This window comes from Pseudopipra pipra, chromosome 2, assembly GCF_036250125.1.
Source record: "Pseudopipra pipra isolate bDixPip1 chromosome 2, bDixPip1.hap1, whole genome shotgun sequence".
Lineage (NCBI taxonomy): Eukaryota > Metazoa > Chordata > Aves > Passeriformes > Pipridae > Pseudopipra > Pseudopipra pipra.
The window spans coordinates 110,920,419-110,946,803 of NC_087550.1; the positions used below are offsets into that span (position 1 = coordinate 110,920,419).

General features: G+C 43.4%; 1 protein-coding gene and 1 long non-coding RNA gene across 4 annotated transcripts in view; one reads left to right on the plus strand and one right to left on the minus strand.

Moving 5' to 3' along the window:
- Positions 1-8,265: 8,265 nt before the first annotated feature.
- Positions 8,266-19,909, minus strand: LOC135410283 (uncharacterized). Of its 3 annotated transcripts, none has more exons than XR_010428601.1 (3): positions 19,588-19,909; positions 12,787-12,942; positions 8,266-12,655 (listed from the first exon to the last, which is right to left on the minus strand). It is a non-coding gene; the product is annotated as an uncharacterized LOC135410283 (long non-coding RNA). The 3 variants fall into 3 exon arrangements; XR_010428600.1 differs by having other exon boundaries at positions 12,791-12,942; positions 19,588-19,906; XR_010428599.1 differs by having other exon boundaries at positions 8,266-12,942; positions 19,588-19,906.
- TSPAN7 (tetraspanin 7) overlaps positions 18,753-26,385 on the plus strand; it is a 94,312-nt gene continuing 86,679 nt past the window's right edge. Inside the window, exon 1 of the mRNA XM_064646855.1 lies at positions 18,753-18,996. Coding sequence (XP_064502925.1) covers positions 18,916-18,996 — 81 coding nt within the window. The 5' untranslated portion in view covers positions 18,753-18,915. The remainder of the gene's footprint in view (positions 18,997-26,385) is intronic.

Sequence of the window (26,385 nt, forward strand, 5' to 3'; positions counted from 1 at the left end):
ATTGCCACTGCCTTTTCTTTAAAAAGCTGCTGATCCACCTCAGAAAAGCAGTACCTCTGGTGGAATGAGTCATTCAGCATTTCCTACTCATTTCTTAAATTATCAATGGAGAGAGAGAAAGAGATGTTCAATCAAAGATGCTGAATTCATATCTGGAAGCTTCTAGGGATGCCTTCTCCCCCATCTTAATGCTACAGAGAATTTGCTTTAGGAAGGCTGGAAAAAATATTTCTACCCCATGGGCTTGAGGTCTGAGAAGCAGGCTGGTGCTGATCTTATGCAGATAATTGAATCACAGAATATTCTGAGTTGCAAGGGACCCTTGAGAATCATAAAAATCCAACTCCTGGCCCTGCACAGGACGGCTCCAAGAATCACACCATGTGCCTGAGAGCACTGTTCAAAAGCATCTTGAACTCTGTCAGGTTTGGTGCTGTGACTACTTCCCTGGGGAGCCTGTTCAGTGCTCAACCATCCTCTGGGCAAAGAACCTTTGGGTGCTTGTTTATCCTTGGACACCACTGTCTCAGGAGGACACACTGCAAAAGTGCATCTATGATGCTCCTGCCTCTGATTGGACTTCAGCTCATGGGGCAAGTCCAGAGCCAGATTCAAGTAAAACCCCTGAATTTCATGTAGTATGGATGAGAGATCTTTGGTGTCAGAAGACCACCCCTCTGTCTCCAAGTTCTGCTTCTGCTGCTCCTCCTCATGGGCTTATGTGAACACAGCCTAGGTCAGCAGAGATGCAGCTGCAGTGGCATTTACCAGGCAACACTCTCCCTTCCCTTGTGGCTCATCCTGCTGCTTTTCTCCCTCCTCTTTTACCACTGTTTTTTTCCTGCTCGCTCTTCTCTCCTGCTCCCACTCAGCAAGCTGCTTGTCTTCCAAGGATGGCTTTGCCCTCCAGGTCAGAGCTGCTGCTAGCAGCTGCTTTATTTCCTATTAGTGTCTGAGGAGTTCCCTCCCTGCCTCCTAGGTATGCCTGCAATGGCTGCAATGACATATCTATAAAACATCTATACCTCCAATCTAATGACACCAGCTAGATTTCAAGGCTATTGAACTAACAGGGTATCTTAGCAACAAATATTTATTTTAATAACAGTATTCTCAGCCATGTAAAACAAGCACCTATTTCAATAGTCAGAATGCCCTAGAACATTTTATTTTGTACTGTACCACAGCCCACTTTCTATTGGCTCATCCCACTTTAAAGAGTTACTAAAGTCAATACCATTGTCCCGGAGGGACTGCGCTCAGTGTCCTCCCAGCTTTTTAGAACAATATCAGAAAAGAAGCAGGTCACTGCACTCCTGGTAGCCACCCTGATTTGATGTGGGGGATTTCCTCTATCTGCTAGAAATGTTTAGTTGTTGCTTATGGTGATCTGCTCAGAGGAGTGTTGTTGAACTAATTTCTTGCATTATTTGTTTACTGCATATCCAAAGACTCCAGCTACTACCCCAGCAATGACAACCAGGCTGGTGCCTGCTCTTGTCACAGTCGATCCTTGACTGACATCCTCTCTTTGAAGCTATTAGGGAGCAACAAGGGACATCTCAGCTAGCTTTCCTGATATCTCTTGTTCATGCTGCTCACCCAATTTGCAATGAGGTTTACCATCCGTTTCCTCTGGCCCTTATTAGGATCCTGGGAAGGATTTTTTCTTTGAAAGAAATTTCCTCTTGAAAATTAGCTGTAGTGGAAACATTCACATGTCAGAAATAATTGCTAACATAACCACCTAGCTTTGCTGTTTTATTGTGATTGTAAATTTTGCAATTACCTTTTTCCTCTGCTACTAGCTAAACCAGGAGACTGACTCTGACATCAAACCATAATTTGTATGGTCACCGTTATAAATTTATGAAAGCAAGTAATAGTTTGTCTTATGGAATAAAATAACACAGCATGAAATTATAGTAGCTTATCTTCATATTCCTTGGGCAGCACATTATTGCTCTCTGATGGGTTGAAAACTCTTTCTTTTGATAAACCCTGTAGTATCTGCCTTTGTACTCTCCGGGTGAGATATTTCAGTGAGAGAAACATCCAGAAACATTTTTCTCAGCATATCCCTATGGAGCATAAATCCAGCCTTTCTTATCCCCAGCACTCATTGGGGTTCAGTTTTGTTTCAGGAAGGGAATATGACAGTCATCAGAAAGTGCAGCCTCTCCTAGTACATAGTTTCCTGGGGACTGTTGAGCAATGTTCTCCAACTCTCCCTATTTTTCCCCATATCGCCTCCCATTAATTTGTGTCACCAGCAGTGGATCAAGTGGCACCTGAGCCAGCTTGAGGGACTCAGTGTGATCCAGCCCGGGCCATTGTGCACTTGCCTGGCCCCTGGGGATGGTACAGCACAGGCCAACGGGCACTTTCCCAGCTCCCAGGCACAGCTGCTGGCTCCCAAATGAATTGCTCCTCTGCCAGGTTGACTTTAGTCCAATTATTTTTTCTCTTCTACCTGCCACCCTCCTCCCCCAGTTACAAAGGAGTGTTTGTGTACATCTCAGGGAGAAACATCTTTCACAGTTTCAAAAAAACAAATGTCAGCCTGCCACTAAGTTAGTCAGGAAGTTCTGATGAGGACAAAAGCTGCTCTAAAGCTACCATCACACAGTATTTAGCGATGCCACCTGTGTTAAAAGGTGGATTTGTTATCCCACAGATTGTATACGTGGGCAGGGGAGTTGGTAAGGACACCCATCACGCTGAAACAGCCACAAGACTAAAAAATATTATGGCAAGAATCGCTGTTTACACCTGGGTAGTTGAGCACAACTTATGTTGAAAGAGGAATATTGCTCACCTCTCTCATCCTTGCTTGGTAAGAGTCTAAGTCCAAATCAAACATGTGGTGTGACCTGTGCTGCTCCCCAGCTGAGTGAAAGGGGTGTTTTGGGTAGGATGCCAGATAGTTTTGGCCTGAAAGCAAACAACTCTTCCTCTGATTCACTTAGCATAACTTCATTAGTGACAAGGACTGAGAGTGACAGTGACAGCCTCATCATTTGCTTTGATTGCTTATTTTGTTAATTTGGTACGGAAGCACTTTGAAGCTATTAATCTATTGATTCATTTTTACTTGAGAACGTAATTTGATTACTGGTTTTTTTGCATTTTATTAGCTTTGTAAATAAGCTAAGTAGCATGCTTGCTTTCAATTTATGTTTGCTTTATTATTCATTTTGATAAATTCTATAAAAAAGCCTATAAATTCTATAAAAAAGGTTAGGTTAGACAATACCAAAGGCAAGCCTGTCTAATATGGCAAAGGCAAGCCTATCCATGTGGCTCTTCTTCCACATCATCCATATATAGCATATACAGCTGTGCTCTACGTCCAGCAGCCCTACTTACTCCCCTATTCATAAAGCACATCTGCCTACTCCAAATGCATCACAGTCTATTTTCTGATGTGTAAGCCACGCTTTTTGCAGCTGCACTAACCAATCTTTGCCTGTGTCCCTCTAAGCCAGTGCCATCCCCAAAAAAACACTCCAGTTTTTCTTTGTGGAGCTCTTCTTTCCATTCACCCAGGGTAGCTGCACAGGCATGTACAGCCACACAAACTAGGGCAACCTGAATTCATAAAAGCAGGCAAGCTGTTGTTGGTTTTGTCTGTTTTTAGCACTGCTGCACAGCTGAAGGTGGAAAAATGGATGCAGGCATTTAACTTCCTGCTCTCTAAACACAAAGCATTTTTCACCGTTGCCAAGATGTTAATTTCCAATCTCTGATTCTAAAATAATCTGACATCAGTTGTAAGGCAGAACCTCCTGGGATAAATTTGTTTTTTATGAGCCTCAAAAGAAGACATACCATGTAAACTGTAGTGTTGAGTGTTGCTCCATAAACTGGCCTGAATTTAGGTTTTGTTATTTACAGCTAGAGCAGCAATGCATTTCAAAGCACTGGTTGGATTGCAGCTAGGAAATTGAAGATGAAAGATTTGACCTTTAAAAATGTGACCTCTTTGTCTAATGAAAGTATAGTCACCTCTTCTTCCGTGCCGCTATGAAGGCCGACCTTCACCCTCCAGGCTTTGAAGTGTCACCTTCAGTTTTACATGGGAGAATGAAATATACTTCTCTCTGCAAGCTTTCAGTATTTTTTGATCATAGACACTGACAGTGAGTCATCAATTAGATAATCAGTTTTGTATATCCCTGGAAATTAGCTGAGAAAATGATGGAGAAATGTCCCCTCAAATATTTGTGCCTAAGCAGACAGATCCTGCTCAGCCAGGCTTAAATCCCTTTGTGTTTCAACAAACATTTGAATTGCCACTCTTTGTTCACAGGGATATTTGGAGAGGGACCGTTTATCAGTGCTTGTACACAGACAAATCCATGCTGCAGGAATTGGTACTAATGTGGTTAACCCCACTGTGGGTGTTTGGGAGGGTGCGAGGAAACACAGGGAGATCAGGGAACAAAGCAACCCACACTTTAGCCCAGATCCCCATGATGGATGTCTGGCAGCGGTCAGGAAGAGGATGAATCCTTGAGATGTGGTGAAGTCCTTGACCAGAGACACAACATTTGTGGTCCTTCCAAGGCTCACAGAAAGAGGGGCCTGAGCAGGAGCTGGGCAGCTAAAGACAAACTCCTTATGTGAACTGCCCTGCTCTAGCTCTGACCTTAAAGATAACTGAAATGGACTTGTTTGGGTAGAAGAGGGACACACTGATAACTGTTTAGTACACGGTTCAAAACCTGACTCTTCTCTGAATGAAATGGAAAGCTATCAGCTCTGCTGTCTAGAGATAAGAAAATTGGGTATCTTGGCAAGATTTCTGCCGGAGCTGAATTCGAGCTGCAAGCTAATACATCATTCACAGACTCTTCAATCCTTATTATCCTCTTTGCTATCTTGAATCAAAGTCCTCTGTCTTCTGGAGTTCAGTTCTTATTTTAACTGAGACATTTTTCTGAAGAGCAACCCTCCAATTTAGGGCCAGGTAATAAATTAATAAAACTATAGGCATAAATCATCACTCATGATTTGGAATAGCTCTGCAATAATTCAGGTCTATAAGGCTTAGCTAATGTTTCTAATGTAATATTCTGCCATGAGATTTAATTTGCCTCACACAAGTCATTTAGTAATCTAAGCATAGACGTAGAACAAACAACTATCTATTAAACCAGTATGTCCAGATACAGTGGTGTGGATTTGTCCATCACTAGATATCATAGCAACACTAAACAGACGATTTTGGATAGATAGCCTCAGCTCTAAACTCTATTCAATTACATGTTTGTTGTTCTCTTGTTGTATTTGTTTTCCATTGAGCATCATGAGCTCTCTCACATGAGATTTCTGGGTACAAACAACTAATTTGCATTAAGTGGTTTTCTTAGTCATCTGTTTGCTATAATGCTATCTGAACATAATGCCACAAAAAGGACTCAGCCTTTTTCTATGGATTTGGCTAGTCATCACTCAGAGCTTATGACTGATGTATAAGATATCATTGAGATCACAAAAGCCACAGTAAGATACAGCCACAATCACCATCTATCCAGTTATTCTAATTCAATTGTCCACGGCATTCCCAACATACCCCCATGCACTGTCCTTTGTGTGTGTTAGAAATGATACTGCACTTTTCATAAGGCAATAGCAATTAGCAGTACTATGGTTGGTGGCTGCTTTAGGCAGCATTGTCTCTTAGGTAAGCTCGTAGTTTTCTTCTCAGAAGTCATCACATGGTGGACCTGAATTACTGTGATACCTCTCTTGGTCACAAGGTCCTTCGCTATAAAAATGGTTAAAACTGGCTTTAGTCCAAAGTAACTTATAAAAGAATCTCTTTCAGTGAAAAGCAATGGGAAAGCACCCACCAGTTAAAGAGAAAAATGTAAATGGAACTGAAAAGCAAAAGCTAAGACAGAAGGGTGTTCAGCCAGGACCTGACACTTTCTGTGCCTGATCCATGCTTTTCTCTGCCACCTTTCTCTAGACAGGAAAGAGGGATACACTTTTTGCTGTATCACCTGCCTGTTACCCAGGGAGATAAAATTCCTCAATGAAAAAATGAAATGCAAGGCTGTATTCTTTCAGAACTAAGGCTCATTTTTTAATTTTAAATCCCTCACATCTTCAGGCAAAGTAGCATGCAGTATTTAATCTACAGGTTTCTTATTACTGTGTTTTGAATCAATATTAACCATGAACAGTTCTACTTCTGGAAGAGTCATCACCAGTATTGAAGAGCACACTCTTGGATGGGTACAAGTTCCAGAAGAGACCATCAGCATTTCCCTTCCTTGTTTTACTGTGCCTAACTAGAGGAAACTCCCAAAAGCTCAGATAAGCCTGGCACCACACAGCCCTAAACTTGCCTTATCATCTACCTTCCAGATTTAATTTCTCTCTGCCATCCCTCTCTTGCACTTTAGGCTAAACAACTTCTTTTTAATAAATGTTGATTACAAAATGCCCTGGTCTCATCCTGCTCAGATTGTGTGAATACCCTACTGCTAGACTGTTCTGAACTTGACCCTCATTCTGCATCCAAATTCAGTGATACAGCCATTCATCAGCTTGATTTTGGCAGTGTTATACATGCCCTCTGAAACATTATTTTTGGCAGGCTCTCAAAGCACGAGTGACTTTCAGCATACAAATCTCACTGACTTGCTGCATCGTCTCCTTCGTGATCCTTGATCAGCAGGAGCTCAGGACCTCGGCTGACTAGCACAAAACCCAAAATAGTAGGTTTGATAATGCAAGTCTGAATAACAATTAAAATGTAACCTCGGTGACAACAGCTGGTATGTGCCTCTATGCTGCTGGCTGTTGGTATGTGCTCTGTGACTGCTTTTCTCAAACTGTGTTCAGATGAGCTGGTCAGCAGGCAGAAAGTGTCCAAAAAGCACCTGCATATGGTCCCTAAATAAAGCAAATGTTGCTGTAAGTTGAATTGTCCCACCAAGGACTCTCTGGAGATGATAACTGCAAAGAGTAGGCCCCTGAATCACGGACTTTTTTGGGTTAGAGAAGCAGTAGTAATGACTCTACACAACTTTGTAAGCTTTGGAAAATTTTAGAAGCATTTCTATTCTTTCTTTTTGAGTGCCTGCAGTTGAATGTTATTACCCCTGTGCTACCAATGGGGAAATGGCAACACAGAACAGACCTGGGGCTGTCCCAGCCCTTGAGATTTTCTACTTGGTGGACCAGTCCTCAGGCTTTTTCCAAGATTGCTGGATCTCACCTCTTTAAATTCTCAAAGCTTCAGAGAAAAGTACGAGGTGCCCTGGGATCCTTGTATGCAATATGTGAGTGTCCCTGCAGCAGTTCTTTGGGAAAGCAGTAGGAAGTATTTGGTTGCTGCAGTGCTTTACATAACCCAGCAATTAAATATCCATATACAAAGGCATCTGGCCCCCCTGTACCTGAAGAAATGTGGTGGGTATCTGCTCAAGTTCACTAAGGCACAACTGACACCACTGCACCCAAACACCCCTCTTGAGAAATCCCTGCAGGAAAAATCCTGGAGGAGCTACTTGGACAGTGGCACCATCCTCCACTGCCTAAGAGGGAACCCTCAGGACCAGAAGTGATTCAGCAGAAGATGATGCAGTGCAGAATTGATTTGCTTGGCAGAGACCCCATTGCAGGTCTACTAACGGCGCTGCACAACACCTCTTTCACTGAAAATGAGAAAAGCCAAAATCTTTGCCTCTCACAGAAAGGAGATACCAAAAATGATGCCATTTAGCATTGTTTTCTGTAGATAATGTACTAACCCAGCAAGTAGGAGCCAGTCTTCATAACAGTAACCCACACCTTTGTTCTTTCAGCCATGCTAACTGCAGTCTTTGTGTTCCTCAGTGGCCTGAGAGGTGAATCCAACCCTTGCCAGAGCAGATCTTTGTGCCAATTTAATGAAAGAAGAGACAAACGCTCAGACTACAAAAATGATTCCTCGCTGGGTTGTGCATATTTCATGCCACTAAATAACTGTAGTAAAAGCTGTGTTTTAAGCCAGTAAAACTTACTTTGTTTTTGCCTGATGAGGGATCAGGTTCTGGAAAACACATCCAGAAATAAAACAAGTAAAACAGAGCAAACAGCTCTGTCCTATCAAGGTGATTTATATCCTGTTAACCAGAAAAAGAAAAAAAACAACATGCACAAGAGACATCTGGAAGTGAAAATTAACTAAAACCAGATCAGCGACATAAACAAGAGAGAAATACAGCCTCCAGATCTGTGTAGCTGAGCCTGATGGATATCACAAACTGGATTGCTTGAGGTTTTTATTTTTAAAAGAACACAACAAATCAGGGAGGATATTTTCCCTTTAAAGCTGTAACTTCTCAATTCAGGGATTTGTGAGGGCATAAAAGACACAAGCACAGAGGAAAAGAATCATCTGCCAACAACTCTACATGAGTGTTGGTCCCAGAACAAATTCAATAGCAATAACCATTATTTGAAAATCATTTTGGTTGCCAAAATTCATAACTAATATTATTTACAATCTGGTGTATGACCACCTGTAGGTTTAATTGAATTTAAAAAAACATACTAACATACAGTCACGTAAATAGTCATGCACAACTATTTGGAAATAATAGTTTAAATTTTAATTTTAAAAAGGCTAGTTAACCAAGAAGATTCTCCCCTGTAGCAATATCTTCTTACACTGAGGGCTTTTGCTCTTGGTAGTGAAGGAATTTCTGAGTTTGGTGCATTTCCTCTAAATGTGTGAGAAAGGCTGTAGATGCTCCTAGCTGAAGAAAATCTGATTTTCAGCTCATTGTTGACCTTGAAACCACTTTACTATTTTCTTGATTATCTAGCTATGAAATCTTCATCCAAATTGCAGTGGGATCTGCCATCTGTTTGATTCCCCTGCAGATCTGGGCAGAGCAGTTTTATGATCTGCTTCCACATCTATAATAGAGTGTATTTTTTTAAAGGTGGTAAACGCTACGGATTAAAAAAACTGGGGGGATGTTGGTTTAGTTTTTCATTTTCAGTGTTAGCAAAAATATCTTCATGGAGCTTTCATTTGCTCATATCACCCCCAAACCCCACCAAAGCAAACATTTGCTAAAATAATGGTCAGCTAAGATCAGGAACGATCAGGTTTTGAATTATATACCATTAGATCTTATGTACCAACAATAATGCCTTCCAAATTCAGAGTCCATAACATTTTTAAGCCCAGAAGTAATTTTCAAGTACCAGACTGGTTTTGAAGTGCTGACAGATTAAAATGCTCTCTTGCTTTACTTAGAAGTTGACCCAGTTTGACAGAAAAATCTTCAGGAGAAAGTAAATGTAGAACTTTGTATTTTATTTGGTACTACTTCATAGTCTACAGCAATGCTCTGGAGGTCAGTAATGTTATCCAGGTGCTAAAAACCAAATCCTGCATCAAAACTAGAAAGGTGTACCTGGTTCTTTTATTCCTGCATGGAAATGGTGAGGTCTTTCTGTATGGTACCACATCCGTAGTGCACCCCCCGTGTAACTATTTTGTCCTGCTCCTGCACAGAAATAATAGCATGTCAGTAATTCATAAGTATTACAGAGGCCCTTGCTGTGCTTCAGAAGTCATCAGAACCTAGTGAAAACCAGTATGTAATTTAGTTTGGTTTTGTGTGACTTGTGCAGTCCTTATAGCTTCTTTACTTACGTACATTGTGCAACTGCCGCATGACAACCTCCCCAGGGGAGGTCTGTGGGATAAAAGATCCTGCACAGGTCTGCAGGCTGGGCTGGGCCTCAGAGAGGACTGCAAAATGCAAGGTGGAAGGAAAACACTGAAATGGAAAAAAGGAAGAGTCAGAGAGACTTCATTTTCTAAATCCTGTAGATTCTCAGGCATCAAAGCGATGAATAAGAGACTTGCTGAATTCTTCTGCCCTGGAGGGGAAATTCAACACAAGTGTCACTGGGACGCCTGCAGTGATTCCCAGGGACTGAAGGCATGCTTTGCATCCCTCATCCATGAGGCCAGCATGATGGCAGGAAGACATGGGATGTTCTGGTACAGATCTGTGACTCTTGACCAGGTCAGAAGCCCCATGAGGAGCTGGACAGTGTAGGGGCATCTTCAGAGATCATTTTCATGGTGTGTTGCAGTGCTGATGTTTATGCTGTCCCTTTTTTATGTTTTCTTTTGCCATATGAGATTGAGTATTGAGTATAAGTGACTTTATATCATAAAAAAATATATTTCAAATGAGTCAATAAACCATTTATGTCAATTCCTAATACAAGCATTTTTCTGTTGGTTGTCCAGGAAAAGAAGAAATGTTAACAGATACAATTCAGGACAAACGTGAAAATCATACATTTTAAAGGCAATAAACTGACACAAAACTTTATTGGACTCGAGTATACATGTTGGAAATCACATATCTCAAAGGCAATAAGCTCACACAAAACAATAAACTGATGCAAAACTTTATCAGCCTCAACTATACACGTTCAAAAAAGAAAGCCCTACTTGTTTCCATGTTAATTAAAACTCTGAATATCTACAGTCTGAGCCAGCAGACCCAGTGTGACAGACCAGTGATGCAGGCGACTTTTGTGACTTATGCATCAGTGACAGTGGGGTGGGGGCTTGCCTGCCATGCTCTGTTCTAGGTACAATGGCTCACATTACAGGACCTGATCTCCTCACTCCCAATGCTTGTTGCTGATACAGCTGTTGGTTTCACCTGCACACTGGGCTGAGTAGGCAGCTAACACAGCAAGGGGCTAGGAAAGCCTAAGGCAAAGAGGAGGGAAGTGATGATGTCCAAAAGCAGTAAGAGAGGGGAAGATGTAGCCACCTTAGGGGCAGGATGTCAGAAAGTGAAGTCAGAGAGGCACCCCCTGGTGTTACCCACCAGTGGCCATAAGGAGGAGGAGGAGAATAATGAAGCAGATGTCCTGGTGCCTTCCCTGTGTACCTTCCTTGCCCTTTTGCTCTTGACTCCCTTTGCCTTGGATGCATTCTTTTGCTCTGGCTGCTCGAGCATATGGTGCTTTGCTTCCAGTGCCAGGGAGGATTTCTGAACAAGCTCCATATGCTTCTTGGGTTCCTTGAGCTGAGTCCATCTCGGGTGGGTGGCCAGCCTGGAGCACAGGAATGGGTACAGTCATGTCTGTGATGTAGCTACAGAGGTAGCTTAGGTAAAGAGCACAGGTAGAGTGCTCAGCTTAAAAGCTCAGGGAAGAGTGGCCGTTCCCACCGAGGCTTCTCACAGTGTTTTCTCAAACCTTTGATTCAAGATGTGACACCTGCAACCCTTACCTAAGCTGGCCCTGAGCCCAGGCATTCAAGAGCCTGGGAAGGGTAGGAGGGTATGTTAGGGGCCTGACAGGTGGTGCTTCTTACAGCTGGTAAGCCTGACACAGAGTCCACAAGCATTTGCTGCTCCTCTGCTTAGAGGAACAGAGCTCCTTACCCAATGGCTTAGGAAATTGTTGTGTGTTTGTGGAGGACACAAGGCTTCTCACTGAAGGAACTTGAGAGGGACCAGCAATGGGTGTCTCCAGGAAACAGTGCTAAGTTTGCTCCTCCTGAAGGAAGGGATGTGGGTGCAAAGCAGAAAAATCCTTCACGAGGGAAGAAAAGCTGCTCATCCAAGCAGTATCTGAGTGAGCAGTTCACATCCACTCCATTCCCCAGCATCACAGGAAGCATCACATCTGCTCCAGAAAAAGGGCATCTAAGCTGGAGCTAGATCTTTAATGTGCTCATGTAACAGATACTTGTGTAAAACATGCAACACACGTTGCATGTCCTTAAAAATCAAGACCTCTGCCTGCAGTGGCACTGAGGTGGGCACAAGATGTGCTCTAAGTACCAGTCTTGTGTTCTTTGGTTGTTTGAAGATTTGTTGTCATAGACGTTATCTGCAATGAATTGTTTTTTCTAATGTTATTGCTTTATACAGCCTAATTCTACTTGCCAAAACACTAATTTGTTGTATTTTTTTCTCTTTCTATCACTTACTCGCTATTGTAAAATGCATGGCAGCTTTAAAAATCAATCATGTTTTCTGAAGACGTGAAGAGAAGCCACTGTTTAGAGGAGGAGAAGGAAACCTAGGCTGCACATCAAGAGAAAACACATTGGCTCAAAATTCCTGCAGTGTACCTCAAATTCCATTCACTGTGTGCATGGTCTCAGTTTTCCACCTTGAGTATGGCTATTTATCAAAGAGCTCTTGGTCTGACTGTGGCCTCTGTGGCGTTCTTCGCATTGTCCCTTGTCCTCTGCACTGTGTAAAGTAAAGACATCAGTAAAGACACTGATGTCTCCCAGAACATCTTCCCATTTCTTTCATCCTCCCACTGAGAATCAGGTCCTGCCAGTTGTACCCTAAGGTTAGTAGCAGAATTAGCAGGTCCTAATGTGACCCTCATCCTTTGACGAGTGCTTTGCCTCATCCTATGCTGTTGTGTCACGCTAACATAACATCCCTTTCCATTGCAGCAGAAGTTCCACACAGTGACCTCCCTCAGCAGCATCCATGTCGGCCATAGTCCATCTCCCTCACACTCGAGCTTTCCCCATCCCTCTGTCCATAAGGTGAGGACATCCAGGATTCCCATTCTGCTTAAATAGCTGCATGACGCTTTTTCAATACCGTTTCCAAACTGTAACTCTTTGGAGTGTTCTCTGCCAAAAGGAGGGGAACAGTGTTGCTTCAGGGCTCTTATGGCTGACACAAATAATCCAGTGTCTGCAGCTGGGTCAGCAGACTAGGAGCACCCCAGGCAAGAGGCTTGTTAGGGTCCCTCTCCACATACCTACCAGTGGCTGCTGTCAGAGACGAGGTAAAGGGCTGGGCAGAGCCTTGCAGGCGTCCAGGCTGACCAATCTCTTACCCTGCACAGAAAAAACCACCCAACATGCAGACATGTCAGTCAGGAGTCGGCATCTGTCACACAAGGGGGTGGCTGCACCTGCAGAACAGAAAAGCTGGAGTTTGCTGACTTGCACCTACTTCTTATGCAAACACTTACGGATCTGCAATGACAAGAGGCAACTTCTGCCAGCACTGGAGAAGAGGCTGAGATTCCTCAGTTCTGCTTGCATTTGCTTCAGGGCAGATGTAGGAGAAATCTAGTGGAAACAAATCATGGCACACTCAAGAAAAGAAAAGGAGGAAAATGCAAATAGTACTGAACACTGTGGTGTTCACAGTTTAAGGTGCAGCTCCACCACGTTTCTTGACAGAAACTAAACAACAGAAAATCATGGAGGAGGGGGACCTCACAGGTGCTTCTTAACCCCTTACATTGATCTTTCCAGAAGAAGAAATTATCTAATTCCTCACAAGGTCACTGTAAATTACCTACTGACCTTAAGAAAATGTCCAGGTGTTCCAGGGACATCAGGACAGAATCTGGTGCTGTTACTCAGAACTACAAAGAAAGAAAAAAAAAAAAAGAAAGAAAGAAAGAAAGAAGAAACACAGTATTACAAACCAATCTGAGTGACTTGGCAAATGTGCAGGGTTAATTGCCGCTTTATTGCTAAGGATGAAGATAATAAAATTGTATGGCTCCATTTTTCTCTCTGTGTGTCAGAACACCTATCAATTGCAGATGTAATAATGTTTCTCCTGAAGTAATATAGATATGCTCTTTGTGTATTTATGTGCTCTTTGTGTATTTTCTGCTTTCTGACTTCTTATCTTTTCCAGGTCCTCCACCCTTTCTCTGTAAGTGCTGGTGATCTTAATTTATCCTGTTGTGGTAATTAGTCACAAATGTATTTCTGTTCCATTCCCTTTGGAGAGGACACTTCACAAAGCTTCAGAGTAACCAGGAAAGTCATCGCAAGCCATGAGAACTACTTGCCTACAAAATAGCTATAAACTTCCCTTTCAAATTAAGACTGGAAAGGATCTTTCCTTCTTCCCTCCTGGATTTTTATTTGGAGGGGAGAAGAGATCTGATCCATTGTAAATACTGATTTATCATGGTACAGATAGTTGAGATCATGTGTATAATGTATTATAATATTTATTTGTACAGTCATTGTAATATATTCCCTTTCCCCCACTTTAAGTCTCATGTAGTTGTCTGGAAAAAACCTTCTCACATTGAGTTGAGATGTGGGAGGGGGTTTGAAGATAGGGAATTAAATTTTTGGGGCTCTCAAACCATGACAGACATGTTCTGAGAAATACAAAAAAGTTATGAAAAGCTTATTTATATCAATATTACTGAAAAAACCAGATACTATGTGCCTGCTCTGGGGGGAAACAGAATAATGGAAACCACACACTCCCTCCTGCCTCCACATAGTTGTGTGGCTTTTGGGACAAAGCTGCTCAAGCTTTGGAAGTCATGCTGCAAAGGATCAAGAACTTCATTGATCCCATAGCAAGTAACAATCCAGGGGCAAAGGAAGATCACAGAATGGCAGAGATCTTTCTTTATAATCTAAAAATTATTATAAAACGGCACTAAACCAAACACTGCAAGTGGATATATCTAGTTGCCATCTGGCTTCTGGAAAGACTGAGTGTAAGCTTTACCTCAGTTTTGTTACTCTCTACACAAGTTTCGATCTTGTAACTGGTTAGTTTGTGTTGTTAAAGGTATAAAGTTCATTCTTTTTACCACTTTTTTTTGCCTAAACCTTCTTCTTTTGATCCTTACTCCCTTGATGTCTCTTTTTGGCCTGTGTAAGAGCATACATAAACTGAGCATAGTTCATAAAGCATGATGTGCTTCCTATAAAGCATCCTAAGACTTTCTTAAATGGTCTAAGGAAGTTTCCCAGTGTTACTACTCCTTTCTCTGCAAACATGTGCTGCTTGTTCATCAGGTTAGGGTGGCACTGTTTTCTCAATACTGCAGAGCCATCCCACAAGCCCGTTAGCCTGAATTGGTGCTGAACATACATTTCATCCTAACTCATACCTGTTACCAAACCACTGAAGTTGATGCCTCTATTTGTTCCCTTATACCTCTGCTGCAGGAGACTGGACCTTTCTCATCACTTGTTGTCAATGGGCATAGCTTGATTGACTTTGCCAATGCTACACTTGTCTCCTTACAGGGTCTCTTCTGACAAATCATTCTCTGACACTGACTTTGTAACCCCCCATCTCCTCCTTGGGGACCTATAAAGTCTGAGGCATCTTGAGAAGACACATTTTGGAGCCTGGGCCATCACTTGGTGATGCACCTGCCAAAAGCTTGCAGCTACCAGTCACATAACAAACTAACTGCTGTGCAAGATCTCTGCTTTCTTAGAGCTGAATTCCAATGTGGAGATGTCAGTGGGACCAGTACAGAGTTGTCTGAACTCACCTGAGATACACAAGTGCAGCAAAATTATCAGGCACTTGTTTTTTTCTTCTGCTTTCTGTGTTTTGTGAAAAAGATTTGTCTTTCCTCCATGGTGGACTGACACAGGCTGTGGGTTCTGCCAGCTGAGGACAGGTGCTGGCAGGACACATGGAGATGGAAGGACTCGGAAAAGGACAAAAAACCCCTCAAACCTCTGCTCTCCAGGGAGGATGAAGTGAGTGTGGATTATGAGCCAGAATGCTCAGTAAAGGGCAGCAGAGGTTGCAGCCTTTACAGTCAACAGCACCACAGTGAATCTGGGAAAGGCCAGAGTGGGTATGAAGAGAACAAAGCACCATATTTCATGTCACCTGCTGCAGTTGCAGAAGGGTGTGAGACTTTACCACGCTTGATGCAATGGCTCTTCACATCTTTCCACCACTTTCCCCAGAAAGTTTCTATTTAACCATCAAATAGCTAAGGTCTGGTGCAGGTAAGGATGGAAGTGCTCATTTTCACTTTCTACAATACAATGCTCTCCTGTTGTGGGATGAGGGAGCTCCTTCTAGACCAATGCTTTGCAAACAGAATTATTCAGACAGGTGATATTTCCTGTGCATTATGAAGAAATAGGAGCTTATGGGCACTGATCATAAGCAGAATCCCCTGCAAACTTCTAGTGTATTAAAGAAATATTTTTCAAATTACACAGTTAGGCAAAAATCTATTTTGAAAAACTACAAAATGTTCTCTCTGCAGGGAGATGTGAAGAGCAATTATGCTCCCATCTTTGCAAACATGGATTACAGAACTGAAAATGTATTTTGCTTTACAAAAACTTGCTTTGATTTTGTTCTAGTAATACTTGAGAATCTGCACTCCCAAATCTGCAAAAAGATGATAAAATATTTTAAAAAGGTAAATGTGTTTCCAAGCCACACATGAAGGCTAGCAATTGTTCGGTAATTCTATTTAAGCCTAAAATATTTGATGGCTTGGTGCTCTTGTCGTATTTTAACGGTATTTGCTGTAATCAGGCAGATTTATGTCCAGCTCTGTTCAGACATTCTCATTTTTAATCCAAAATTTGCCTCTTCATCCAGTAAAGTATATGCTGCTTCACTGTATGTCAGAAAGCAACTCAGAGTTCCTCCAAAGACAGTCTTGGCAGGAAGACTATAGGTTCAAGTGGAGATAACACAGAGTCTCTTTTTCTCAATTCTCTGGACATAATGCCCACTAGGGACTGACATTAATGGAGAAAGGAACTGTATTTCCTTACAGGGACATTTTTTCTTGTATCTCTGTTTTCTTTCTGGTTCCCTGGTGCAAAACCCTCTGAGTTTTCAAAACACTGCCAAGGGAGGCTCTATAGGCACTTGAGCAGTTTAGATCCCCAGCATATCCTTCTGAGAAGACTCAGGAGATGAATCTCAAATTAGGCACTAGAAGACAGAGTGACCTAAAATCACGGGCTATTGGCAGAAATCTTGAGTCTTTGTCAAAATCAGCATCTACCAAAATAGCCATCCATGCTTTCTATTGGCTGGATATTTGAATTCTGATTGATATTATAGTTTGTTTCACGCTTTCTTAAAAACACCTGAAGGGGAGGGGAAGTATAACCATATCTACTGAAATAAATGGTTGCTGTCCTCTGGCCTGTGACAGTAGCATTTATCTTTTCTACAGCCCATATAAGGGGAAGGGAGAGAAGTCTCCTACTCTTGCTTAGCTATTTTCTGTCAAAAAAATCATAGTATAATTTTTGTACAGTGAATATTTATAACTGTTGTTACTGTCAATATAATTTTTTGCAGTTACTGCGCTTATTTACATTTTAATGGCCAAGTCAATAAAGATTTATGCACCTGTCATCTGAATTTTCCACAAAAGCAGTGATTGCTTAAAACCCCCATTATCTCCTGCAGAATACTCCCCCCTCAAGCATCTTTTAGATGCCTTCATTGTTTTGGGAAATAGTAGGCTAACCAAGTCTTAAAGACATAAGTCAAACCCAGTAAAATCTTGCAGCAGTTTTCATGTCAAAACTTCTGCATATTACAAAAGCACTTGCTCAGGAACCATTTTTTTTCTATATATTATTTTAAACACTGTCCCTTGAGCGGCAAAGTCTGGTTTATCACTTTGGTTCATCTCAGATGCACAAACTACATTGCTTTTGTAGCTTGAGGAAATACGCTGCTTAGCGTTGACCTTGTTTTGATTTTTATGCAGTGAAAGGTACAGTTCAGAGCCCTGCTTTGTGGGGTGTGCAGGCACACCATTCAGGAGGGACATGCTATGCTCCAACGTTCACTCCCACGCACACATTACCCTCCTCCAAAATGTGAACGACAGAAAAGGAAACCTGAAGTCATTCCCTCTGCGCCTGCCCATGGTCTTGGCGCAGGAGTTCAGGCTGCCAAGGCACGTGTGTGCCCTCATTCTGGCCATAGTTTTCCTGAAGGCAGCCACCCCACAAGCCTTTTTTATCTCTACCCAGAGGAGTCCAGTGAGTCCCACACCACTGTTTCGCTGCAGCAGGGGCTCTGCAGCATCAGGTCCCTTTCCATTCCCAGACCAATGCAGTTATTTCTCTGCTGTCCATCACTTGCTGGATTTTACAGTGGGGTGGTGGCTGCAGGGACAATAAGGAGAAGCTGGCTCTCTCCAGAGATCTGTTCTCTCTCTGGGGTGTACTCTCACTCCAGGCAGAGTTGAGCCAGGTCTGTTTCAGCTGAAACTCAGGGTCTCAAAGACATGTAGAATTGCAAGGTTTCTGATCATTTTAGGCTGGGGTTCAATGTCTTTTTTTAGGATAGAGTTGAGATTTGAGGGTGAGGTGAAGCCAAGGTTAGGGACCAGGCTTCAGAAGCATCTGAGCTTCACAGCCTGCTCATTCATAGATCATAGATCCTACTGTTTCAATGCAATCACCTGCACTGGAGCTGCAAAGAGGCACGTCACAGGTGCAGGGCTGGAGGAGCCCTGGCCCCTCAAATGGCTTCGGTGCAGAGCTCTTGCTCTTACACAGCCTGGCTCACCCAGACTATGTGGCTGTAACCAGAGCACTGTCAAACCTGTCCTACATGCCCTTGCTCTGGTCTCCAGATTCTTGCAGCTTGCGCACAAACACACATTTTAATCGTGACACCAAAAGATATTTTCTCCCGTAAGGGCAATTCCCTCTCCAGCTTCGACCATCCAGAGCCCCCCTCCCCAAGCTCCTAAGCACCCCAAGCAATGCTTCCGAGCACCTTCCCGAGAAAAGGAGGAGGCCGAGGGGGTTCTTTCACTTCATCTTTCAAAACCTTCAGCCGCCCTCCCCCCGCCTCACCCGAGATATTCCAGTAAATTACACCCCGGGGGCAGATCCCTGTGCCCCGCGGCCACCCCCTGGCAGGTGATATTTCAGCCCCCTCTCCCCGCCGCTCGGCGGCCCGGGGCGGGGGTCCCCGGGCGGCAGCAGGAGGCGCGGCGAGCCCGGGCCGCGGCGAGCAGGGCGAGCCTGGCGCTGAGCTGAGCTCACCTCCCTCCGCCCCCCCCCCCGCTCTCTCCTCCCTCCCCCTCCCCTCCCTCCTCCTCCGCCTCCTCCCGCGCCCAGCCTGCAGCCGGGATCTCAGTATTATGGCATCGAGGAGAATGGAGACCAAACCCGTGATAACGTGTCTGAAAACTCTCCTCATCATCTACTCCTTCGTTTTCTGGGTGAGTGCGGAGCGGCGCGGCGCGGGCACACACCGACCACCCGGGCACGGCCCCGGCACCCCCGCGGCCCCCACCTGCCCGGGGAGGGGGCGGCGGGGTCTCCGCAGCGCGGATCTACCGGGAGGGCACCGCCGTGCCGTGCGGGGACGGACCGTATCCGCCGGAATACATATGTGTATACTCATATATGTGTATTTATATATATATATGTGTGTATTTATATTTTTATATATATTCACTTATATATATGTATATATACATTTTTATATATACGCACTCATATATATATGTATATATGTGCACATATTTATACACACACACACACATATATATATATTTAAAGTAATGTTTTTTGCCTCTTCTCGCGCCGAGCACATACCCCCCGAGCCCCCGCCGGGGAAAGTTGCAGAGGTCTCTCCGACAGTCGCCTTGGCCGCCCCCCTTCCCCGCTGCCTCCCTTGGCCAGCCGAACCGGGGCGGGGGGGCTGCAAGGCGGCCCCCGCCCGTGTCCCGGCTGCTCCCGCATCCCTGTCCCGCCGCGGGGCCCGGAGGTGCCACCTCGGTGCCCCCCGGTCCCTCCCCGGAGCTCACCTGGGCTCAGCGGGTGCTGCCCTCCGCCGCCGCCCGCGGTACCCGCCGCGGTATCCGCGTTTCGTAACCGGGCTCAGGCTCCCGCAAACCATTTTCCTGACCCAGATGCATTAATTGAGTTGCCGCGATTGACTGATGGGGGAGCCGGGCCGTGTTTTTCAGGCGACCCCGGGGGCTGGGGGATTTCGCAGCGTCCCGGCCTGTTAGCTGGTAGATCCCTGGCAGGAGCCGCGTATCGCGGCGGCGATCGGCAGATTAAAGTCCTTTTAATGGCACGCGGTGACAACACACGATAATGGCCCCGCTGTGCGCCGTTAGAGACCGTGATCCGCACATCATCGATACTGTGCCCTAAGGCGCATTTGTCACTTCCTAGCAAGGGGAGCTGATTGTGCTTTATCGGTTTAGTAGCTTTGTGCTATGAATAGTGCCTGCGAAACAGGGTGACTCAAATTTTCATCATTCTGCTTAAAAATGCATTCTAAACAAAGAATTGCTTATTCATGGCAATAACGTTTGACAGCGTTATAGTGAACACTTTACTTCAGCTGCTTCAACTTTAACTGTTTTTTTTTTTTTTAAAGCATAACCAAAATGCATTTTGCTAATCTATATTTACAGCAGTACCTCTGTGTTATTGACCCCCCCCCGCTCCCCGGTATTTAACGTACACCCCCTCCCCCTTGTTCTTTAACAATTTTGGCGGTAGCCGCAGCAGATGTATTTGATGACTGAAATGGATAAAAAGCCAGAATCATCTGTTTTTTGGGTTTTTTTTTTGTTGGCAAGTAGATCCTTCACGCTAGTCTCAAGGAGGTAGGTTGCTAAGTTTATACACTTACCACAATTTCAAGACTCATCCTTTCCAGTCCTCAGTTCTCACTGGATCTATAAGAAGCCCCTCTTCTTCCTGTGATGAATGAGCAATTGCAGAAGCCCTGGCAAATTTATGGTGTCTTTTAAAATTGTGTCTTCTTTTAAAAGTGATTGCTGTGTCTGCTGTAGCCCGAAAAAACAGAGGACTTAGATCAGCATGTCTGTTGAGCTAGCACATTTCACCAGCGCTAATCTCATTAAAAAAGAGAGAATTGTACATTGAGCCAAGCAGCTGGCTAAGGGCATTTGTGCCGTAGGCTGTCGTGATGCCAGGCCAGGTTGACAGCTGGGACCTTGTAGGGTAAATAACACAGTTGAGCTCTGGTTTGGGCTCCAGCAACACAGCTGTGCTGGTGGGATGCTCTCCTGCAAATTATTTTACCCTGAACTATGTGTCAGGCTCCCATGTGTCCTGGTCTTCTCCAAGGGCATGGCCCACGCTTCTAGTTACTTAACATTTGGCAGCCCTCAGAGTGTTTGTCCGCTTATCATCTTCCTTGAGCCCAGAAAAGGAGGAAGAAATAAGCAGTTGGAGACAGAATCCTGCGACCATGAGCAAAGGAGAGTGAACTATCCTACTTGTTCTTTCATCTGGTTTCTCAAGGCACCAACCTATGGAAACCTAGGCAGGTCTCAGTGGGGGAAGACAGCAAAGGACTTTTAAAGGTCCAAAATATTTGACAGCAGACCCTAAGTCTTTGTTAGTTCTCCCATGCTAAATAGAAGAACAAAAACTAATTCACATGTTCGGCCCCCTGCTGAGCTTTAAATCCAAATAACATAAATTGAAGCAGGTTACAGTTATTGCCGTGAGTAGAGCAGAAACCTAGTTCACTCTGGCCGTATGCTCCTTTTCTTTTTGCAGGCAAGTTTGAGAGCTGAAAGATGCATGGACTTGCCTCAACCCTCCCTCCACTATTTTCTAGGGTGCTTTTTGTACTCTCACAAGCTGCTGGCTCCAGAGCAAGTGTAACTTGAATTTAGTCCCTGTGAATTCTCAGAGCTGAAAATATGGGAAGGATTCTATTGGAGGAACTATTTTAAAAATTTATTTCTTGGACTGATCTAAATACCAGAAAGAAACCATGCCAGCACCACAAATGGCTGGTTTGTAAATTTTCATTCTGACGGCTTTCCCACATTTTTTGGAGAGGCTGCAAGCTGATTTCTGAAGGAGAAAGCCCTGCGTTGCTTAGCTGCAGTTCGTATGGATTTTTTTTCTAGCTGTAGGGATGGAGTTGTGTTATAACACAGGGCAGAAAATTGTCCTGTGACAGGGTGGTGTGTGGTGGCAACCCTTCGGTTATCAAGCAAGTGGTTACGGACTCTGATGTGAGGGGACAGGGGGAAAAGATTTTTCTGTGCATCCCGTGAGCTGTTTTGAACCATCATGAAGGACTTCTCTTCGTTTACATTGTTTATAAAATAAGAAAATCAACGTACACAGAAAGCTCGTATAACAAGTGATTGTCAGGGTTAAATATGAATTGCATTTGTATCAATGGGAGAGGTGCATATGAGTGAAGGCTTTTAGTATGAGCATTGAATGAGGCTCCAATGACTACATGGGAGCTGCAGGACCATAATGAGGAGACATGGTTCATTCAAATTTCATACTGTCTAGCTTGTTCCTCTCCAAACAGGTTTTATTTAATGGTATTTGTTATTTTGATAGCTTCCTCTCCTCCCCCTCACCGCACTTCCCAACTTCTTTCCGTAAATGTATCAATATGGTAAAAAAATTCCATAAACAGAGATAACAAGCTTTTTATGTGCTCATATGTATTGTTATTCATAGAACACATTAAGTGCCTAAGGTTACCACATTTGGTCCTTAAGGGATGTAGTAATAAAAATTCAACAGCCATTTTTTTCCTAATCAGAATTCTGTACTGAATGCATCTGATTTGGAACTAGAAGATTAAAAAAAAGGTGATAAAAGCTCTCCTTGGCTGTTAGCTATTTTTATTTTTTTCCTTTGGGGTATCATAAGTTGCTTGCATAGAAATCCGAGACATAACCTGTCTTGTTTTTAAGAGAAGATGAATTTTGGATTAGAATGCAAAGTGATTTTTTTTATATAGGAGAACGAAACCTTGAAGCGCCTCTCAGTACCTTGTAATTACCTAACACTTAAGTAACCTTTTGTCTTAAAACATGTGTATACTTAATACTTCATTGTAGCCTTCAAAATATATTTTGTTACCAAATTAACTGCCTGCCTCAATGTGTTTTGGGAGGGAGCTTTAAGGGTGCATGCATCGGTCGTTAAAGTCATACGGCTGCAGAAAACAGGTTTCATCTTCCATGCAAAGCTTCTTGTTGCCCCAAATAGGCACCATAGCAAAGTGATTACCTTCCAATTTTAGGCCCTGTGAGACACTTGGCACTCAGATGAGTGCTTTGTGTGTGCTGTACTGCTGGTATTGGGGTTTCTTGCTGTTCATTAATGTAATAAAAGCATAGAAGAAGAGTTTCCATGCAGACATTTTTCCAAGGTGAGTCGCTGATCTGAAGAGCACCTTCCAAAGTCAATGTTTTGGAGACTGCATTAGGTTCTTGGAACTTGGCTTGTCTTTTGCAATGTGACAAAATCTGAACTAAGATAGCTATTTGCAATAGTGGTAGTTTAGTTTTCCAAGTTTTTATCACTTTGAAAATGGACCTGTGCATCCTGGTAGGACCCCTTGGAGGTTGGCAAGTGGCAGGAGATCTGTGGACTGGAGTGTGGTGGGACAGGTAAGTGTTGCTTGGCTGTGAGGCCACAGCCAGCGCTGTGATTTTAAACTAGGTTGAAATTGCATGTTTTCTTGTAGTTCATCTTCTTTTAGCCAGTTCCTCTGGTGGCTGCGGTGTCACTGGTGTGGAGGTCAGGGGGTCAGAGGGTGGCCCATGAAGGATGACGGGCTCAGGCCCTCTCTAGCATGGGGGGCACTGGGAGAGTTGGTGTCTGCTTTGAATCCCACCCCCCGCCACCCCCCCGTTTCCATCTTCTTTCAGGCTTCCCGAAAAGGAGGTCACTGGTGGGGGGCTGTGAGTGGCTGTGGTGTTGGGGCAGGCAGCTCCTGATCCTTGTGCTGTGGTGGTAGGGTGGAGGCAGCATTCACCCACCATTCCGGGAGCTCACAAAGCCATTTTCCGGGAAATGCCTGAGACAAAGAGCAAGTGGCCTCCCCTGTAACACAGATTTATGGCTCCACTGCTGACCCATCTTCAAATGCAACCTTTTTAGCCATGCATTATAATATGGGATTAAATTTGCATGTCCCTTTGAGTTACTAGTGGCATTAGTCATCTTCGCTATGAGTGTCCAGCTGGGTTGCTGAAATTACTGGTTTTCTCCCCAGAAATTCTTTGCAGTGCTTCTGCATTATTTTCTGCATGTTTCTGGTCTTTTTAATACCTCTTAAAATGCTTATATTCTTTCTTTAAATTTTGTTTAAAATATCTGTTAGCAGATGGTTTTAGAGGAAATATTTTGGGAAAATTTTAGCTTTCCCATGTGGCTTAGATTGCTCAGTCTTTTGGTGATTCCACTGACTGCAAAGTCAACATCGCTATACTTTTAGAAAGAAATGTTATTATTCATACATAGTTACCTGAAATTAAAAAAAAAATCACACTCTCAAAAATGCAAAAAATCCCCCCATCATGATGGATTTGGAGTGCTCTGTGGTTTAGGCACAAATCTCATGCAGTTGCCTCCTTAAGTCAGTTGTTTCCTGTTCTGCTCACATAATGATATACATGAAAGATTAAAGATAGTGGTGTTTTCTTGTGAGTATAGCCCAAGGTGAATTCTGTTGGCTAAATAAATAACTGGATTTAAAAAACAACAAATAAAGGCTAGATGGTGTTTTAAACCATAACTCCAGAGTCAGTTGGGATATGTACCCAACTTGGCTTAGTTTTGTGGTGGTTTTGGTGGGATTTTTTGTTTTAATTACAGTGTGGTACAAAACCCCCTTGATGACAGTCCTCACAGATGAGATCTATGCCAGCAGGGCAGCTCCAGACAGTGTGGGTAAACAGAGAATATTATGACTTTGTGTTCCATACCTAGTGCTGGGGTTGTTGTTGCCAGCATGCAGAACCTCTGTCTGTTACCCCAGGGTCACCTATGGGTGGGATGTCACAGGGGAAGCTTCCATGTGGCATGGATTGTGCCTTCAGACATTTCTAGGACCTCACTCTGTTCCCCTCCTTGGCAAGAAATTGGTTTTAAGAGTGTAGTCAGTTTGCCTATTTTGGAGCAGAGAAATTGGCAAATTGGTGCAGTTTTTGTGTTGCCAGTGCCCATTCACATTCTGAAAATTGTGTGTTTATGGTACCAATTAGCACTGTAACTTCATTTAAATGAATAATTGACTTTGCTGTTGGCCAAATGCTCCTTCTTTTTTATTTGTGTAACTATGGTTATGTCTCAGCAAAGTACTTGCTAGCCCTTGACATTGGAGTTTGTATCTGGACAGTTCTCTAGTTTGAGGATGGTAACTTTTTCGCATTAACAGGTCAGTTTGGACTGGTGAAGAGGGACAGTGGGTGACCTGAAGTATTTCATTTGTATTTGGGAAGACACAGGATGCATTCACAACAAGCAGTGGCAGAAGCCCTTGCTTTTTCCAGGGGGATGGAGGTGTGGGGGAGTACTGCTGTATGTGTAGTAAACACTTGGCTGTTTAGCATTCACTCCTGCTCTAGCCAACCTGTTGTGTGGCCTAAACAGTGTAAATAGAAATTCTAAGGAAGGATGCTGGGGAGGCCTTGCTATCACTTTTCCATTGAAACAGCAGTAGAGTCCTTTTTCTTGGATTCTGGTTCATACCAGCCATGCTTGTCAAGGAAACGGAGGCAATTATTGTAGGTAAACCAAGGGAATTTAAAATAGATCCAATAATCTGATTTTATCTGTGGTTCTGTGACTATTTATCAATTCCTTGTGCTGTCAGGGATCTAAATTAGGTTACCTGGTATTGTTAGCTGTCTCCATCTCTGGATTTTTATCATCATTTCTTCAGTTGTTGTAACTGTCCTACAAATTTACATGCCAATGAGTTAATAGATGAATATCTAGAAAGGCTCTTTGTGCACCGAGCTTGCAGAAACATCTCCTTCAATCTTTCACATGCATTTTAAGCCTAGAGATTCTTGTTACATAGATACCAGCTTTACTGTAATACTGAGTCTGTTCTGCAGCTACCAAATTTGCAGTTTTCGGCCCTCAGTGTCTTGCAAACCTTGGTGACCGAATCTTTAGAATAAAATGCAAGACTACAGAGGTGACTGTAGGAGCAGACAACAGATACTGTAAGGCTGTTTTTATTTACATAATGTTATTTCTTTGGGCTCACCCTATTAATTAACATTTAATCATCTCTCAGAGAATAGATCCTTCACTTTGGTAGAACGTGCTTCTTTCCATCTTAGCTTTCTTTCTCGGTGGTGAGCAGATGGTTTATATATATAACAGTTCTGGGTTATGAGAGGGAAGTATTTAAATTTCTCCTGTACTAAAGAGACTCTGAAGCATGGCACACTTGTGTCTTACAGGATTATCATTACTTCATAGCTGAGTTGGTTCTTTGAGCTCTGGGAGTAGGCCACAGGATTTTTAGGAGCTGTAGTAAAAGAGTGGAAGCAATGCTGCTAATACTAATTTTGCTGTAATTTCCATGTAGTGTTTTGCAAGATGTTTTCCAGATGTTCTGTTTTCATCTATGTGGTTCTGGGGACAGTGCTAAAATCTTTAATAGAAGCAAGCAACTCTCCTTCCCTCTCCGTTTCTTGCCTTACTCGTCTCTCTGAACTTCTGTGCTGAGTTCAATTGGTGCCTGGTCACTGTGTGATACCAGCAGTGACTCCCTCCCAGAAGCCAAGCAGGGTGCACCACAAGGCAACAGCCTGGGCTGGGAAGTAGGCTGA